The sequence below is a fragment of the Misgurnus anguillicaudatus genome, chromosome 10 (assembly GCF_027580225.2).
Source record: "Misgurnus anguillicaudatus chromosome 10, ASM2758022v2, whole genome shotgun sequence".
NCBI lineage: Eukaryota > Metazoa > Chordata > Actinopteri > Cypriniformes > Cobitidae > Misgurnus > Misgurnus anguillicaudatus.
Genome location: NC_073346.2, coordinates 31,118,219 through 31,138,079, shown reverse-complemented (window position 1 = coordinate 31,138,079; position 19,861 = coordinate 31,118,219). Strand labels below are relative to the sequence as shown.

The following is a 19,861-nucleotide window of genomic DNA, read 5'->3' as shown; positions in this document are numbered from 1 at the left end:
TTTCATAGAGATCCCATTCAGAGCGATCTTTAAAACAGACACGGACATGCAGCAGCTTGTCAGAGGGCAATACTTCCGGGTTGTATAAGTTGCGGAAGTGCGGATAAAAGCGGTATTGCGGAAAGACGGAAAATCTCGTCATTGGCGGGGAAGCGTTTTCTCTTAATTGACGAGATATCTCGTCAATGGCGGGGAAAGAGTTAATATTCTTAAAGGGATAGTTCACTTAAAAATGAAAATTCTGTCATCATTTACTCATGTTGTTCTTAACATGTATAATTTTTTTTCTGATGAACACAAAGATATTTTGAGAAATGATGGTAAACACACTGCAGATAGTGACCATAGACTTCCATAGTAGGAATAAAAAATATGATGGAATTTAATGGGTATCGTCAACTGTGTGCTGTGTCAATTTTTTTTATCATTTATCACAATACTTCCAAAATATTTTTTCCCTAGTAGAAGTTACTATCTGTTGTGTGTTTACCATCATTTCTCAAAATTTCTTCTTTTGTGTTCATCAGAAAAAAGACATTCATACAGGTTTAGAACAACATGAGGATGAGTAAATGATGACACAATTTTCATTTTAAAGTGAACTATCCCTTTAAAAATCAAAGTTGTCTTCTTAGAAAGGATGTTCACATGCGGACTAAACAGTAAGTCACTTCGGAGTATAAGTCACATCAGTCAAAAAATGCGTCATTAAGAGAAAGAAACCAATATAAGTCGCACTGGACTATAAGTCTCATTTATTTCGAAAATTATTATTCTTTTTGGGGGCATTTAGTTTGTTACATTTTCTCCGTTGTCTTTAAGTTAATGTTTCAGTTGACAAGGTTTTTTTTCAGGAGTATGCTACAGGAGCAAAATATAGTGCCCTCTTGTGGCTGTAGACGGTAATGTTTTCTTTTGGTTCATGTTAGTCAGTATGAATTAATTTTGACATATAAATCGCACCTGACTATAGGTCGCAGGACCAGCCAAACTATGAAAAAATGCGACTTATATTCCGAAAAATACTGATCAGTCCGTAGCATACATGATGTCAAACGCAGTGCACTGACATTTGCAGTGTTTTTGTGCTGCACATATCAGACTTCGGGCATGCGTGCCCCGCCCCTGAATCAAAGCGAACCATGCCCGAGACAACCTCTGCCAAATCACACTAGCCAAACGAACCATACTTTCGGGTCAAACGTACTCTGATACGATACGGTTCACAAAATGTGAGTACACCCTTAGGTCCCTTTACTGAACCATTGCTCTCAGGCTGTTTCAATCAAGCCTTTTGAACTCTTATGGGGCTTATACATCAAAAGTAAATTCAACGATTTGCACAAGTAGATTACATTGACATATCGCGAGGCAATGCAAATGACACTTGAATTGGGTTGCGCGATTGCTGTAAAAATGTGCGAAAGTCCAAAAAATGCTACTCAGAAATTTGCATGACACAAAGTTAAATCCCTCGAGTAATCTAGAGCGAGGAATGCTATGGTTCGCACTTGTTGTGTACGCACCATTAAGATCTCATTGCTCCCTCTCTCCTTTTGAAAGCTTTTATGAAAAACAGGCTGTCATCAAAAGAGGAACTGTTATTGTGACATAAGACCATCTGTTTAAGACTGAAGATAGTCCTGTTTGGCCTTAATTGATGCCTCTGAAAACCTGACAGCTTTTACAGTCGATCGACTCACTCCGTCACAAGTGGCCGGCCTTGGTTTTCCATCATTTGCTTCGTCTTCTGCACAGCTGTATCTCCGTCTCCTCCACACACACACACACGCGCACACAGACATTTAAACAGCAGTGTGTTTTGGACTTCTCGTCTGGCGGGCTGTCGGCACCTGTCTCTCAGACAGGGGTCCGCTTCAATGAGCTGTCACTCAAGTGTCACACAGGTGACAGATTGTTCCGGCTCTCATCATTCTAGGGATGACTGCATTAGTGTCTTCCCTCTATTTTATTTTTATTGGGAAGAATTTTGCTAATGTGAAAGAACAGATAATAAACTATAGTGTCTGTTTCACTGGGTGAAAAATTACAAGCCATTTCTGACCTGGTCTCGGATTCAGACGGCGTGCCCACAGATGGGTCACAGCTGTCTGATAGACAATAGTGGCCAAAAGTGATGTCCGGGGGGACATTTGTACAGTATTGGACTGCATGATTATGACAAAAATCATAATTGTAGATTTTTCACCTTGATATTGCGATTATTATTGCCAAATAATAGATTTTACTAGTTTTTAAATGTTTTATAATATTAAATAATATTATGTAAATAACAAATAATTATGGGAGTTATGTTGTTAGTAAAAAAGAAAAACAAATGGCTAAAGGACACGTCAACTTATCAATTTTAAAATCTCTGATTCTGGTGCCCAAACACTCTGGCGAAACACAGAAATGAGCACATACTGACAGCTGTAATTGAGGCTTTAGGCGATTGGCAAATAATTGTGCAGACCTAGTAAAGGCCGTTCACATTATAACCAGTGTTGCCAGGTTTGCGGTTTTCCCGCACAATTGGGCTATTTTGAAAATACAGTTGCGGGAAAAAATTCGGAGCTGCGGGTTGCGGTTTTTTGGGCTAGTTTTATAATGTGCCGCGGCCACGAAAATGTTTATCTGTAGACTTATAAAATGAACGTTCTTTATTTTCCTAATGTGCATTAATGCCATAACCAATACATGTCAACCCAAGGACATCTGCAGCGTCAGGAAGTCAGTGGAAAAGTGAGTGGAGGGGCGCTTTTTGCACTTAATATCACGTCAGGAACAAGAAATTACCTTACGTGAGGAGATACGTCTATACTGAGAGGATATTTACAGACCACGTGAACCCATCTTTGTATGATCTTTTCAAGTTAAATAGAACATTTTAAATATGTAGATAGTATGTTAAAAGGGCAGAGTTCATACTGTCTCAATATAGCACGGTTGGGTACACTAAGATGTACTTAAGATAATCTTAAGAAGTACTAAAGTAGATTTTTTTTGTGAAAATAGAGCACCGTAAGTGCATTAAGAAAATTTTCTTCTGCATGTAAAGTACATTAAAAGCAATAGTAAGAGTTTATTTTAGAGCCTTTGTTGTTATCCCGGAGGTTTCAACTGTGATTGGACAAATGTAAAAATTGGGCTAGTTTTAATTTCTTTTGGTGGGTTTTAAGTTGTCATTGGGCTGGAAATTTTTCTTGGACCTGGCAACCCTGATTATAACACTAACTATATAACAATAACTATATTAGCGTCAACATTACCAGACTATAACGATCACTTTAATTCGCTCACGTGCGCAGTACTCGCGCAAATCACTTACCTAACTTCAATGGCATAAAAGGGGTCATATTATGAGATTTTTTTAAAGATGTAAAATAAGTCTTTGGTGTCCCCAGAGTGCTTATGTAAAGTTTTAGCTTAAAATACCCCACCGATAATTTATTATAGCATGTTAAAATTCCCAGTTTGTAGACCTGAGCAAAAATGTGCCGTTTTTTGGGTGTGTCCTTTAAAATTTTTGTTGAAATTGAAACTCGATTGTGTGGTAAATTTTTTTCTTTCTTTCTGCACTAAATGGCAGTGCCGTTGTTGGATAGTGCAGAGAAGGGGCGGTATTATTGTAATTGGCCTTGCTACCTACCTTACAAAACAGGCGAAATCTAATCGACCTAATTTTTCACATGCTTGCAAAAAACGGCTTACAAAAACTAAGTTCCTGGGTTGTTCTTTTTTATGTTTTCTAGGTTGATAGAAGCACTGCGGACCCAATTATAGCACTTAATCATGGAAAAAGTTAGATTTTCATAATAGGACTTTAACTAATACTGCATATTTCCTGTAATAAAAACTTTTGCAATTGTTTACATTTCATTGAATCTAGAAATATGCTCTTCTTGTTGCATTTACACAGCGGGTATAACCAGCAGTAACTCTAAACTGTGAATCTAGTAGTTGTGTAATCTAATATCTTACCGTTTGGCGTTGTCAATGTAGTAAAATAAAAAGGATTATGTAGTAAATTTCACAGCAACTGCATCAGCGCTGGACACCTAAGGTAATGTTATGTTTTAAACCTCAGCAATGAGCTTCTCCACAGTGTCATCTGTCATTTCAAACACACGTGCACTTGAAGTTCAAATAAATTTGATTGGCTGTCAATAGTTTATCGTTCATCAATTGGAAACATTATCGTTATAGTTGTGGTGCGAACGCAGCTATTCTCTTTAAAGCGTAATGAAACCCCTGTTCAGAGACTGACTCCACCCACTGGCAATATTTGAAAAATGCGAGAAAAGTGGGCAGATCCCAACGTAAATAAAGGGGACGAACTGAGCTCGTACCAAGGGTGTGGGGAGATCGTAACAAGTGCGTGGTGAGCTTCAAATTGCTTACGTAGGGTCGTACCACTTACATCACGCGGTACCGCAACATTCAATAAGTAAATTAAATTGCAGTAACCATCGTTCAACCTGAAGAGGGCAGCACTTAGACGTTTTTACACCATATATTGTAGCATTGAAACACTTTATACCCAAATGTCAAAAAAGTTACTCAAATCAATGAACTGCACTAATAAAACCGCATTCTTACAGGTCATTAACTATAAAAAGTTGGTTTAGAGTTTAGTTACTCTTTGATATAAAACGATTTTAAAACTATATATTTTTTTAAAGTTCTCGTTACAATGTGAACAGCCCTGTACAGCATTTTAGGGTCATTATTGGATGAAGTAATTGGCAAAAAGGCAAGCTACAGCATATTTTAGCGCTATATTTAAATATACTATATTTAGCGCTATATTTTAATATTTGTTGACCTTCTTTTGTGGCAATATTTGGTAGTCATTTTCCAGTCTTTATGAACTTAATACACGTGTTGTTGAGCTTTTTTGCCAGGCCTTAAATTTGTGCTTCAGTTTGGACTCGTTTCAACACGTCAGTGCAACATGCATACAAAATTCTTAATGCATCTTTAATAAAATATTTGAATAAAGAGCAAAGATGTCAGTTGTTTAAAGCTGGATATCATAGTGTATTGCACACTCAATTTGCCATCAGACATGACTTTAGTGGAGTTTTTTATTAGGTTGCTTCAGTGAATGCATATTTCTGGATTTGACAAAGTTTGCTAGGTTTTTTGAAAGATTTAGTAAGATCTAGTGGCATTATAAAGATCCTCTATCAACCCTTTTGAAGATTTTTGTCGGCAAAATAGTCTGTACTTATTACTTTTCAGACAATCTTCATTTTATAGTCAACACACATTTCTTATGAATTTGCCTATTATATTCCTATGAATATAACCTTTCAAGGAGACTGCTGTGCTTTTGATTTGCTTACCCGTTTGTTGCACATCTGACTTTTAATATCCTAACAATGAATTCTGATTTACTCACCCCTAAATGTAAAACCAGACCTAGACCATTTTTCCAAGTGTCATTTTCATGACTTGGTGACTGATTCTTGGACAGAGTAAGGTACGATGTGCACCAGACTTTATGCGGATGATTGACTGTCTGGCTTGTGAAACTGTCATTGACGCAGTACAGTGTTACAAGCCAGTATAACAGCTTGTGTTAAGCAGACATCTTGCCTATAGATTTTAAGAGTTGATTCACATATTGATTCTTGTACACCCAGTATATGATTATTTCTTTTGTCCTCAAGAGACTCTTTACGCACTTTGTATTCCCTCTCCAAGTGTACGCTTTGGTGACGCATAGAGTGCCAGGCACATCGAGAGTTCATTGTAGCCGCAATGGTTGTGAATCATACAATGACAATTGAGACTTCATAGACAAGCATAAGTGAAGTCCATTAGATGACAAGTGGGCCATTTGAGACAGGGCCAGATTTAAATGCTAGGCATATTACCTTCTATTTTCTCATCTTCTGTATAAATGAACAAAAGGTGACAATGCTGGCATGCACGGATGTCTGTTACCCGCAGTTATGGATTAGTGTGTGTCATTGTTTGGCTGTTTCTAAGAATTATATGGTTTTTTAACTCTTTAACCCAGATTGGTTCTTGTATAGGGACATCTTTCCCTGACTAGATCTCTGTTTCCCAGCAAAGCTGTCAAATGTAAAATTTAAGCCTTTAACTCGAATGAAATACACAGCATCACACCACTAAGCCTCTCTCTGAATACTGGGTATGTTAGTAGAGTCTGTAATCCAAAGCAATTGGATAAATTGACATAGGCTCCATTCCAAAACGCAAATGAGGCTTGTGATTTAAAGACCTCAAATTATAAAATTATTCACAGATGAGCAAATGAGGAAGTTTTATACGTTGCATATGCGATAAGTAATAATATGTTTTACTGGCCATGAAGCCATATTTTCCGTTTGGCTTTTAAAATTGTCAAAAAAAGGTCCCAGCTGTCACTGGGGCAGTACTTTTTACTAAGGGTCCTATAAGTGGCGGCTCGTGACTGCTCTTACAAGGGGCACACATTCAATATACATGTGTTCGAAGTGTCGTGTGTGCTTGCGTTTTCAAAACGTGTTTGTTGCGTCATGTAAACCTTGTGCATCACATGTTTTGTCAAAATAAGTGCCTGCTGCACACACGCGTCAAAACCGTGTGTGATAAAAGAGACGCTCATATTCACAAAATACACGCAAGACACTCACTTAACAGTAAACTCTGATTATGCGAGTATCTGGCAAACGCGAGCGTCTCTTTTATCATAAACCCTTTAGATGCGTCTGCAGCAGGCACTTATTTTGACAAGTCACGTGATGCACATAGGTTCACTAGACGCACCGAACACATTTTAAAGTTATGAACCACACTCATGAAGGGCTACATGCATGTTGTGACGAACTTCGCATCGTGCGCACTCAAAAAAAGAAATCACCGGCCGCTCCTGGGTCCTATGTGTACCATTAAGGTACAGATTAGTATACTTTTGGTACCAATGTGTACCTTTGGGGTACTAATATGCGCACTCTCGGGTACTAACATGTTCCTATGAGGTGCTAATATAAACTCTTTAGGCACAAAAGTGTATTTTGTAAAGGTACCTTGACACGCAGAACACATATTTTGAAATTACGAACCACACATGACGGCTACATACATGTTGTGATGAACTTCGCATCGTGCGCACTCGAAAAAAGAAATCCCCGGCCGTCCCTGGGTCCTACGTGTACCATTCAGGTACAGATTAGTATACTTTTGGTACGAATGTGTACCTTAGAGGTACTAAAATGCGCTCTCAGGTACTAACATGTTCCTCTGAGGTGCTAATATGAACTCTTTAGGCACAAAAGTGTGTTTTGTAAAGGTGCCGCCATAGTGACAGCTAGAGACCAAGTTTTTACGATTTTTATAATCTGTTTGATATCATTTTTACTTGGATAGCAGTTTAAACATTGTATTTGTTTCCTGTTGCCAAAACTTTTACTGAACTTGGCTGTGCTGCAATATAGCATTTTCCAAAAATTTACTAGCAGTGCACAAACCCAGGGCAGAGGTTTCATGGGGAGGACAGCAGCACAATATTATTGATTTCTTTTTAATATTATTGATGGACTCTGATGTACATGTTCAAGTAAATGTCTTCTTTATACCTCATTGTAATGGTTAATCACTCCCAAACACTTTCTTTCTCTTAGCCTACAGTACCTTTTATATAGTGGGCCTGGTGCTGTCCATGCAGATCCCATTTGTCGGCTTCCAGCCCATCAGGACAAGCGAGCACATGGCTGCTGCAGGTTAGACTGTTTTCCCTCCATTCTTCACTTTTGCTGCTTTATGAGAGCGATCACACAGCTGACCTCAGATCAGTGTGAAGTTCATGGGTTAATGATGTGTTTGCATGTTTGTTTTCAGGTGTATTCGCGTTGCTTCAGGCCTACGCCTTTTTGCAGTATCTAAAGGACAGGCTGACCAGGCAAGAGTTTCAGACGCTGTTCTTTCTGGGAGTCTCTCTGGCTGCAGGACTGGTTTTCCTCACTGTTATTTACCTGACTTACACAGGTAAGTGCATTTACTATCGTGCCAAATGTTGTACAAAGCATTGTGCTTTCTAAATAAAAGACGCAATCATTTTAAGATCGCTTTTTGAACTATTAAACTTAGCAGTCTAGACTTTGGGTGCTTTCACACCTGCTTTATTTAGTTCGGTTGAATTGTACCAGAGTTCGATGGCTCACTTGGTGCGGTTCGTTTGGGCAGGTGAGAATGCAGCAATCGAACTCGGGTGCACACCAAAAGACCCTTTATGGGATGAGAAAGTGTTGGTTGACAGTTTTTATTAGCAATATTATGCTGCGTTCCAGAGCCCATCCAAACAAGTGGGACTTATCCTTCCTGAAGTGTACTAGCTCCTACTTCAAAGCGTTCCAGGCAATTGAAGTGGAACGTAACCAGAAAACATGGACGACTGCCACGCTAAGCTGATACTCGCTTTGTTCTGGAGTCATTATGTAAAAGCGCTGCATATTGCTTAACGTTATAAGGTAACTGGGTAAACTTTTATCGTATCTTCATGCTAACAGATAATAATGACATAATTTCACGACATAATATAAAAAACAGGTTGTGTTAAAATAACAGCGTCAAAAATGACCCTACAAGCAGGGAAGTACAGTTTATAGCCTATTCATTAAGGCTTTACCTCTCACGACGCGAGACTCCATGGGCACCGCCATTATCTTCATGTCTGCTGTATTTTCCTTTTTTTTTTGTTCACTTCCTGGGTTCTGTTGGAATTTTTTGCATGTTGCTTTTGACCAATCGAGAAGCAGTTTAGGAAATGCGTACAAAGACATATGGCCAATGAGTGATGTGGACGTTACCACATGACTGCATTTTGGTTTGTTTCAACTGGTGCGGACCAGAGTTTTCAGTGTAGTGTGAAAAGGAACAGGGTTCCCACGGTCCTTGAAATCCTTGAAAGTTTGTTAACCTGGGTTTAAATATTTTAGGCCCTGGGAAGTTTTTGAAAATATACATACATAGATACAGGTCATTAAAAGAGCTTGAATCTATTTTATGCAAGAAAAAAATCCATATTATCCCTGTGTAGTGTAGAATAATATTATAAACATTTAAGACTTTATAAGCACACATGCTAAACTGTTCGCTTTAAATGATTATATATTCTGTATGCGAATGCTGATTCATACAAAAATGCTTTTTAGCATAGTTGTGTTTGACAAATGAATACGTCTCGAGTTACTTATGTAATTGTTGTTTCCTGAGAAGGGAATGAGACGCTGCATCTCCCTTGCCATACTTCTTGTGTCCCTGTAACGCCGTCTTTGGCCATATTTCAGATAGCGATATACTTCCTGGCTCCCGTGTCACCCTGTCTTTGTCGTTAAGCCTCACCATTGGTTGAATTTGATATACACGTTCAGACTCGCTTACCCTTGGAGGCGTCCCCAAAGTGTCACCGCAGTGACGCAGCGGGAGTTCCCTCGAAAGGGAACTGTAACAATGTATCTTAAAAGGTAACACAATGGAACCTTTCTCTTACTTGAAATGTGTCCCCACATTTAGTCCTTGAATTTGAGGGTATTGGACCTGGAAAGTCTTTAAAAGGTCCTTGAATTTGATGTTCACTAAAGGGTGTTAACCCTAAAGGAACCAAAACTGCTAAAAAGCTACAATGTATCTTTTTTGCTTTTGGTCGGACCAAATGAACCGAACTACAGATGTGAAAGCACCCTTAGTCTAAGCCAGTTGTCCTCAAACTTTTCGTCATTCCTATTGTGCTGAGATGCACCATCCCTTCGCAGCCCCCCAAAGAAGATTAAACAAAACGTAAAATTATACAATGTAGTTCTGTTGGCAGCTTTTTTTTAGGTTTAATTACACAGAATTTATGATAAATAATGTATTTTATAAAAGTTGGGGCCCCCTGGCACCATCTCGCACTTGCCAAAGGGGGCCTGCCACCTAGTTTGAGAACCACTGGTCTAAGCTGAACTTTGAGTTCCCATATTGGATTCAAAATCGGAGCCACCTGCAAGATGACTCGAGTACTTTGGGTCTGTTTTTTAACTTTGTGTCATATATCTGCAAAATATCAGGTTTTAACATTCTAGACATAAAGTACCACAAATTAGAAAGTCCCCGTTGTCTCGAAAGTAATTTGTTTGTCATTTTTATACACCTCTGTTTTGCAAAAGTCTCAGTAAATTGATTGCACCATAATAAACTGTCATCGTGACTTATTTGCAAAAAAGAAAACCTGCTTGCTTTTTATGTGTGTGATAATAAAAAGCTTTGGTGCTATTAACTTTCACGTAGACGACATGTGGCGATTTGTGATTTAACATTACAGTCTAGATGAACAGTTTATATTTTGCCCTTGATTTTAATTTTCAAAATTCAGAAATATTCCCCCTCACATCGCAATCTTTTCCATCTCACCCGAATACAGCGTGACTCTATGACCCTATTGTACCCCTGATAGTTGATATGGACTTGGGGTGATTTGCTTGCGTTCCCCCCGCACCCCGTCCTTTCATTAATCTTTCTGTCGTGGTTGCAGTCTCCAGTAGGCCTCTGAGATCTCATTAAGCACTTCCCTCAACTCGCCACGCTGCTTTTCAAACCGAGGGCAGCCTCTTGGTGTAGATTAATTGAAACCGTTGTCGGCTATATGTGTGGTATTAAAACTAACTGGATTGAGTCCAAGCTCGTCAGCTCCTCACAAGCGGCTTAAAAGTGCTTTTGAGGAGGTAATGGTCGGGTTGTTCGTGTGCCTGTGTGTTTGTGTTTAATCATACTCTTGTGCTAATGTGTTTTCAGGGTACATTGCTCCTTGGAGTGGGCGTTTTTACTCGCTGTGGGACACTGGGTAAGTTTGCCACACAGCCTACATTCGACAGACTTCTTTCTTGTGTGATCGAGTTGCTAATAGCTGATTAGCACACCGCTTTAATGGCTTAACAAGGAAAGATCGGATTTTGTCAGGGGATCATGTAGCATTATTTGTGTGTTAAAGCTAGGGTTAGTTGATATAGCTTTATTGATATCTCGGTATCTTTTACATTGATGGTGCACCATAAACATCAGAGAAGAAATTATGTTTTTTAGGAAAACATTTCAGGATTTTTCTCATTTTAATGGACCTTAATGGACCCCAACACTTAACAGTTTTAAAATTGTTTAAAATTGCAGTTTCAAAGGACTCTAAACGATCTCAAACGAGGCATAAGGGTCTTATCTAGCAAAACCATTGTCATTTTTGCAAAAAAAAAAAATGCACTTTTAAACCACAACTTCTCTTCTTCCTCCGGCTGTGTGCCGAGCCAGCGCTACCTCACGTAATTGCATAATGATGTGGAAAGGTCACGTGTTACATATATGAAACGCACATTTGCAGACCATTTTAAACCATAAACGGACACAAAGACATTGATTAGTATCATTCCACATACAACAACGTTGGAATTGTCCTCTTTCTCCACACTTGTACTGGGGTGTAGTTTCGATACGTCATCCGTGACCTCTTGACATGATGACGTATTGCATGAAGTCGCGCTGGCGCATCACAGGACCGGAGGAAGATGAGAAGTTGTGGTTTAAAAGTGCCTATAAAAGTGTAGGCTAGATAAGACCCTTATGCCTCGTTTGGGATTGTTTAGCGGCCTTTGAAACTGCAATTTTAAATTGCATTAAAAGTGTTAAGTGTTGGGGTCCATTAAAGTCCATTTAAAATAAGAAAAATCCTGGAATGTTTTCATAATTTCTTCTTGACTGAACAAAGAAATAGATGACATGGTGGTGAGTAAATTATCTGGATTTTTTTTTTTGCTAGAGGTGCACGAGAGATACTTTCTGCAGCCTCTGAGCCAGTGTGAGAGCCAGCCAGACTCTGGCCGTCATCAATTTGATACACAATGACAACTGAGATTATCCGTATAGTAAAAGTTTAAATAATGAAATGGCGCTCACATTAACATTAACATATTACCTTCGGCATTAATAACAGATGACGTCCCGTTAGCTCCGCTGGTGCTTGACTCGCTGTGTTGTTGTGTAATATTGTATCAAACACGTGATAGTCCTGCAACCTCCTGCAACACGATCGTATTGTCGTATTTTCGCGTGAAATATAAGTTATTGATTCAACTGTTTCAGTGTTTCACGAAGCCTCGCTCTGCCCACCACTAAATATAACCAAACTTTGGATCGTTCTGCCTCGATGCAATGTTTGCTGCATCTAAACCAAAACAACACAGCGTGTGTCTGACGTCATGACACATTTGCGACGAGTGGAACCAGTAAGCGGAATCGTTAAGCAGGCATGCTAACGGTTCAAAGGAATCGATTCACTGGGCACCAGTTCTCGATTCCCATCCCTATTGGCTGTGCTACCACTAGAGATGTAATAATTACAGCTTTAATGGTTAACTGCGATAAAAATGTCCAATGGTTAGTATTATTTTTAGATTTAACCGTGCCAGTGTCATTGCTCGAAAACCTCTGTGCAGTATCAAATCAACCAATTTAAGCAATACGCAAGACAAACACATTTATTCACTTCTGCTCCCATGTGCTTCACTGACTGAATTTATATCCCAAAAATGTTCACATTTAGGGAAATCTAGTGACACATAATATACTTAATATTTTTTTAGACAGATCCATCTTTTCTATTCATTTTCCATTAAATGATTTGGTTTGATGAGTTTAAAGCTCTTTTCTACTCTGTTTGTTTCTTCCGTGATTGCCACAAGCGCAGGTGTCGTGCTGCTTACTTCTGGGTCCTAAAGTACACCCAATTTCTCACAACATACGCAGACAGATGACTTGCTGCTTTTTCCTGTGTTTATATAAAAATCTGATTAATTTACTTGTGTTTTATCTGAACTAGATGAACATTTATCTCACGAGCCCAGATGTGCCATGATTAATGTTAATGTTATCTATTTGATCTTTATGCGAACATAAGTGCACTTACAAGTAAAATCAATTCTAAATTTGCTTTACATTAGTACTTTTTAACATTTCTGGGAATTGTTTATAAAACCACAATAATATTGATAACCGTGGGGTTTTTTTTGTCACTTTAACCATGATGTAAAATTTTCCAACCGTTTCATGTCTAGCTACCACCCTTAGTTGTAAATGTCATCTTGAACATTTTGCACGTCTTATATTGTCTGAAAACCAAACAATTACCATATTACAGATTACAGTGCATTCTTTTGGGCACAAATTCATCATCCACGCCTGCGTGTCTTTCCACATCTGTGCTGTGTTTTCTGCACTCGTAAGACATAAACGGAAAGCGACATTGCCTATTGGTCCTGTCTTTGGCACATTATTCTTGGTTTTCAGCAATATTCAATTACATCTGCTGAGTTCCTGTCTCTGGGTGAAAAAAGCACAAGGATATTACATCAATGTCAGGGTCACGATTTTGTACAATAATATTCCTTCTAATAATGTATAATTATGAAACGTAAGCTGAATTTTGGCAATAATGATTATTGTAAGTGAAAAACCCAAACTTCACTTTACCTCCTGCTCTCTTCAGTTGACGTTCGTTGACGCCAACAATGAAAGCAGGCAGCTAGTAGGTCACACACGCACCCCAGGGTTTCTGCAGCTCAGCCGTAAAACCTATATTTGTCTCTCTGCCAGCTTAAACGTGTTCTTTGCCCTCTGTGAAATGCCACCCATCATAAATTTATAAATGTGTAACTCCCACTATGCAGTTAGCCTCTGCAGGGAGACCCATAGCCCCATTGAGCTGTGCCTGTGCTCAGTCAGCCATCTGCTCTGCAGTCCTCACTACAGACACAGAAGGTCAAGTCACCAGATAATGATAACAACACTGATAGTCGCCAGCATCCAGCGCGATAATGCAGCAAAACCATAAGGAGGAACAACCGTCCAGAGGCGAATGGCTCTCGATATATGCCCACTTTTACACAACGAGGCTTTGGTTATCCAAAAACTTGAGATTTGTTTCACTGAGAGGGTTTTGCTTTATTTTTATGAAATAACCTTGCATTTTATCTTTTGTTTTTAGCACTTTTGGTCAGCTTATGTTTGCTTTTTTCGTTGTGTGAGAAGCGTGATAGATTATCTCTGTGACTGTTAAAATGCCTTTACTCTTCAAAGAGTTGTTTTGGTAAGGATTTGTGGATGCTTTGACCTCTAAACGGACAATCCAGCTGAACTTTAATCTTCTAAATTAAAGTACAAAAGTTTTCTTTATCCTGTTTCAGTGATGCTAGTTTAAAGTTGAGCTCAAATGTATTAATTTATATTTCAATACATTTATTAAATACATTGATTTAATAAAATAAATGCTAATAATTTGCAAGTTAACACTCCTCTTTTAAAAAATATGCTAATTTTCAGCTCCCCTTGAGTTAAACATTAGATTTTTACAGTTTTGGAATCTATTCAACTGATCTCCGTGTCTGTCTGTACCACTTTTAGCATAGCTTAGCATAATCCATTGAATCTGATTAGACCATTAGCATTGCGCTAAAAAATAACCAAAGAGTTTCGATATTTTTCCGTTTTTTTTCTGTAGTTACATTGTGTACTAAGACTGACAGCAAATTAATTTATTAGGCAGATATGGCTAGGAACTATACTCTCATTCTGGCGTAATAATCAAGGACTTTGCTGCTGTAACATGGCTGCAGGAGGCGTAATGATATTACGCAGCAGCCGTAAATAGTCGCCTTAGTAACTTTCAATAGCGGGGGACTATTTTCGGGCACTGCGTAATATGATTGTCACGTTTTGAACAGGAAAAATATCGAAACTCTTTGGTTATTTTTGAGCACGATGCTAAATGGTCTAATCAGATTCAATGGATTGTGCTAAGCTATGCTAAAAGTGGTACCACCAGACCTGGAGATCAGCTGAATTCATTCCAAAACGGTAAAAATCAAATGTTTAGGGGAGCTGGAAAATGAGAATATTTTCAAAAAAAGTGGAGTGTCCCTTTTAATCCTTGTCCTCATAAGAAAAACCTTCTCAGAAGTGGTTGCTGGTGGTTCAAGGAGGACTCATATTCATGTTTTTCTATGTAATTTAAGATTAATAAAATCCCAAAAATCTAAATTCTGTCGTCATTTTCTTACTCCTATGTTGTTACAAATCTCTGTAAATTTCTTCTAAGGAAGATATTTTGAGGAATGTTTACAACCAAAACCAATCAGAAGCACCATTGACTTCCATGAATAAAGTATACTATGGAAGTAAATGGACCTCATATCTTCATTTATGTTCATCAGAACAAAGAAATGTATACAGGTTTGTAACAACATGTGAGTAAGTAAATAATGACAGCATTTTCATTTTTGGGTGAACTATCCCTTTAAGTCACACAATATACATTCACATTGCTTATAATATCACGTTTCACTCAGAAACGCATTGCATTACAAAAGTAAAATGGCCTGCCGATGCAGTTTCACGCTGGACGTTAACACTCCCCTCCCTATTCCTTTCAGATACGCAAAGATCCACATTCCCATCATCGCCTCCGTCTCAGAGCACCAGCCCACCACGTGGGTCTCTTTCTTCTTTGATCTGCACATCCTGGTCTGTACCTTCCCAGCCGGGCTCTGGTTCTGCATCAAGAACATCAACGATGAAAGAGTTTTCGGTGAGCTTCAGTCTTAACTGCTGCACAGTGACCAGATGGCACGTCTAAAACATTTTAACGCTCAAATGCCTTTGCTTTTTTATTCTTTTTTTACTGTTTACTGCAAAATATGTATAATTTAATACCTAAACAAAGACACCCAAAGAAAAGTGTCCATCTGCTCAGCCAGTTATGTAAATCCAGTGGCTCCATAAATGACATCACACATACACCACCTATGAATTTGTGGTTACTCTGCTAGGCCAGTGGTTCTCTTTTTTTGGCATGTGGCCAAGCTTGTGTACAATGAATCTTTTTGTGCCCCCCAAAGAAAATTTACGAAATAAAACATTTTAAAATGTAAAAAGAATTATATAAAAAACATATAAACTTTCCCCCGCAAGCGTTTTAAAAAATATACAATGTTTTTATATTTGCGCTGCCTACTTCTGTAACATCATACAAGTTATAGTGTCTCTTTTGGCCAGCCAGCGGCAGCATTTAAAATACATTTGGCGAATAGAGCAATGAAAACCAACATAACGTAGTTTTATGTGGCGTGTTTATGCTCTTCCGTTTGGAATTCGCCATCCATCTGTGTGTGCACGCGCACATTTAAGTGCACTCAAAAGTGCACACACGGAGAGACGTGTTTCAAAAAGCTTGTGAACATAAAATCTTTGTGTTATTGACAGGGCAAATACAAACAAAATGATCTCCACAGTATTCTTTTTCTAATAAAAATTTGTTTATGTTTTAAGTTTATGTATAGAATAGAGTCAGTAACCAGTATGTGCTTATTTGGTCTTAAAGAGACGGTAACCTCAATTAACGTACTTAAAGGGATAGTTTGGCCAAAAATGATATTAAACCCATGATTTACTCAGCCCCAAGCTGTCCGAGTTGCATATGTAGCGCCGCCATCTTAGACTCCTCTGTATTCAGGAGAGAGTATTAGCGTAGTGTACGCACTTGTCTTACTTATGACAAATTCGGAGGGTGGGGGCACAGAGCAGCAGAAACCTCCATAAGCTGCGTAAGCTCTCATCCTGAATGCGGATGAGACTTAGATGGCGGAGCTACCGGAAGGTAGTTATTTGCGTTAATAAAGTTTTAAATATGGATATTTCTACAACAACACCGCGCGGATTACCCTCAGAAGACCTTTGTTAATCATCCTGGAGCCGTTTGGATTTATTTTGTGAAGGATGGACGCACTTTTTTTGGACTTGAAGGTCGTGAACCTCGTAACTTCACATTTAATCAAGTGAAAGATCTAAAACTTTTTCAAAAATATCCGAAATGTGTTTGTCTGAAAATCGATGGACATATGCAAACTTGGACAGCTTGGGGGTGAGCAAATCATGGGTTTAATATCATTTTTGGCCGAACTATCCCTTTAAGTCTGTGTCATTAATGTTAATCAAACAACCCAAGACAAAGAAAAATTTACTTCTGTAGCAATATAATAAAAAATATATTTAATTTATACAATAAAGACAGTGTTATATTCATTTGATTTGATTTCTGTACCTTATGCTAATTTTAGACCTTACTTAATGTGCAACTTTGTTCTTTTTATTATTCTATTTTTCCCACACTTTTTTTGCTGAACTAAAAAAATTATCCGTTCCGTGCCTCAAAAACCGTAAAGTGATCCGAACCGTGAGTTTTGAGACCTGTCACACCCCTAGAATTTATGATAAATTAATGTATTTTATGAAACGGGGGTGCCCCCCTGCACAATCCCCCCCAGTTTGAGAACCACTGTGCTAGGACACTTGTAAATGGGATCTCATAGATTTGCATGTGCTTTATAAAAATTGAGACTTTAACTCAAGATTCCTTCAAAGAAGCTTTGAAAGATAAGCATAAGCGAGTCCATCACATAAACAGATTTATATTTAATTAATACATTTTTAAAAATTTTCTTCTTCTCACTGACATTGGGATTTTTTTAACAGAATAAATGCAACAAATAAAAAATATCTAGTTAGATTGGCTGAATACCTAGATATTGGCGTCAGTTCATATGGATATTATCATTTTCTCGACAAGCGGAAGTGATGAGACCTGTTTTCTGGTTTGTTCATGTGACGTTCGCCAAAAAGCCTATTGTAATGAATGGAATAGTGAAATGAGTTCGGAGTAAAGATCTATTCTCATTCGTTTCTCATAAAATTTTGCATTTAATGCAAATACATTTACACATTTGGCTGCTGCTTGTTATGAGTATGTGTGACTGCTCGAACCCATGAACTTTGCACTGCTAACACAATGCCCTAACAATTGAGCTACAGAAACTTGCAGTCATATATTTTATGTTTATCTGTCGTCTGTCAAGGGGGTTTTGGTTTATTATACTTTTTATATGCTATAAGGCATACCACCCATCATCCTTCAAAGCATCATTTGCAATCTTTCCAAAGTACATCTTGTTTTCCTCTTCATTTTAAAGCTCAAGCAGTGCATCTAAACATCCTTGAGCTTGTTTCTGCCAGCAGGGTTTGTATTCTGAGCAAGTGATTGTACCGTGCTTGATGTCTCCTGTGAGCCTTTACATTCGTGTAGACACAAATGCATTAAAGTAATCCCATTCCCCAGAAAGACGGATCATTTTGTGTTTATTTAATGGCTGTCGTAGCGTTCCTAAAGTCGCATGGCGGAATAGACAAGGGAACGTGAATAGGTGACATGTTGCGGCACGTTTAAAGCCCAACCTGCCATTTGACGTCACCTCCATGTTTTTGGATCCCTGAGGAGTCATTATCAAGCACAGAAGTATAAAGGCTTCACAACAGTTAATTACCTTCATCCTGCACTGCAGTGTTACGTTTACTGTTTCTGATTGATGTTCTCTGTCGCCCTCTAGTGGCTCTGTACGCCATCAGCGCCGTGTACTTCGCCGGGGTAATGGTGCGTCTGATGTTGACTCTCACCCCGGTCGTGTGCATGCTCTCAGCCATCGCCTTCTCCAGCGTGTTCGAGCACTACCTGGGAGATGACATGAAGCGCGAAAACCCGCCGGCTGAGGACAGCAGTGATGAGGATGACAAGAGGAATCAGGGGAATCTTTATGATAAGGCAGGGGAAGGTCAAAGGGCATATGTGACCCTATCTGTCAAATCCTCTCTAAAGTCTAATGATGATAATTGGAGCATTACTAATGTAACTGTCATATTGAGTTTTTGGAGACTTGAGGGATAGTTAACCCAAAAATGTAAATTCTGTCATCCATTAATACTTCGATAAACATGAAGGAAGATATTTTGAGGAATGTTTATAACCAATCCTATCAGAAGTCCCATTGAGTTCCATAGTAGAAAACAAGAATACTATGGAAGTCAATGGGGACTCTGATCAGTTTAATGACTTTTTTTGGTGAACTATCCCTTTAGATGATATTGTAGTAATGCCAATAAATAGATTAAAGAAAGAAGTATAATTCTATAGTTTTAGTCAGAGCCATTTTCAGACCAAGGACCCCTTAATGGACAGAGAGGAGGAGCAGGGACCCCCCGCACATCTATCAAATCAAATTATGGATTTACATACTTGTTTTGACGGTTGCATTACAAAGACATTAAAATTATGATTTTGTACACATATACTTATCACACTACATAACATTTTACATTTACTGAATAGATTTTATTGGGGGAATTTTAATTTGAATAAAGTTTATCTATTTTATATGGGAACCTTCATTTCAATCAAGTTTTTTAAGATTCCTTTTATTAACCTAATGCATTGTTGTTGGATGCCTCATTTAATTTATTAAAAAAATAAATTGTGTCCTTACAGGCAGGCAAAGTACGAAAGCATGTGTCGGAGCAGGACCGACCGGAGGAGGGCTTGGGACCCAACATCAAAAGCATCGTGACCATGTTGATGCTGATGTTACTGATGATGTTTGCCGTGCACTGCACCTGGGTCACCAGCAATGCCTACTCCAGTCCTAGCGTTGTACTGGCGTCATACAACCATGACGGGTAGGAATCTGTATGGTAAATTAAAGGGGGGGTATTATCCGCTTCTGACATCACAAGGGGAGCCAGATGTCAATGACCTATTTTTTCACATTCTTGCAGAAAATCGTTTACCAAAACTAAGTTACTAGGTTGATCTTTTTCATATTTCCATAATTATAGCACTTAAACATGGAAAAAAGTCAGATATGTCCCCTTTAAAGGGATAGTTCACCCAAAAATGAAAATTCTGTCATTTACTCATCATCATGTTGTTCTAAATTTGTGTGAATTT

General features: G+C 38.5%; 1 protein-coding gene across 2 annotated transcripts in view; it reads left to right on the top strand.

Moving 5' to 3' along the window:
* stt3b (STT3 oligosaccharyltransferase complex catalytic subunit B) overlaps window positions 1-19,861 on the top strand; it is a 54,845-nt gene that overhangs the window by 29,885 nt on the left and 5,099 nt on the right. Inside the window, exons 6-11 of one of the 2 annotated variants that reach the window (XM_073872372.1) lie at window positions 7,638-7,736; window positions 7,855-8,001; window positions 10,786-10,834; window positions 15,465-15,619; window positions 18,471-18,692; window positions 19,413-19,590. In XM_073872372.1, the coding sequence (XP_073728473.1) occupies window positions 7,638-7,736; window positions 7,855-8,001; window positions 10,786-10,834; window positions 15,465-15,619; window positions 18,471-18,692; window positions 19,413-19,590 (850 nt within the window). Of the gene's footprint in view, window positions 1-7,637; window positions 7,737-7,854; window positions 8,002-10,785; window positions 10,835-15,464; window positions 15,620-18,470; window positions 18,693-19,402; window positions 19,591-19,861 lie in introns of both variants that reach the window. The other variant, XM_073872371.1, reaches the window with a different exon arrangement.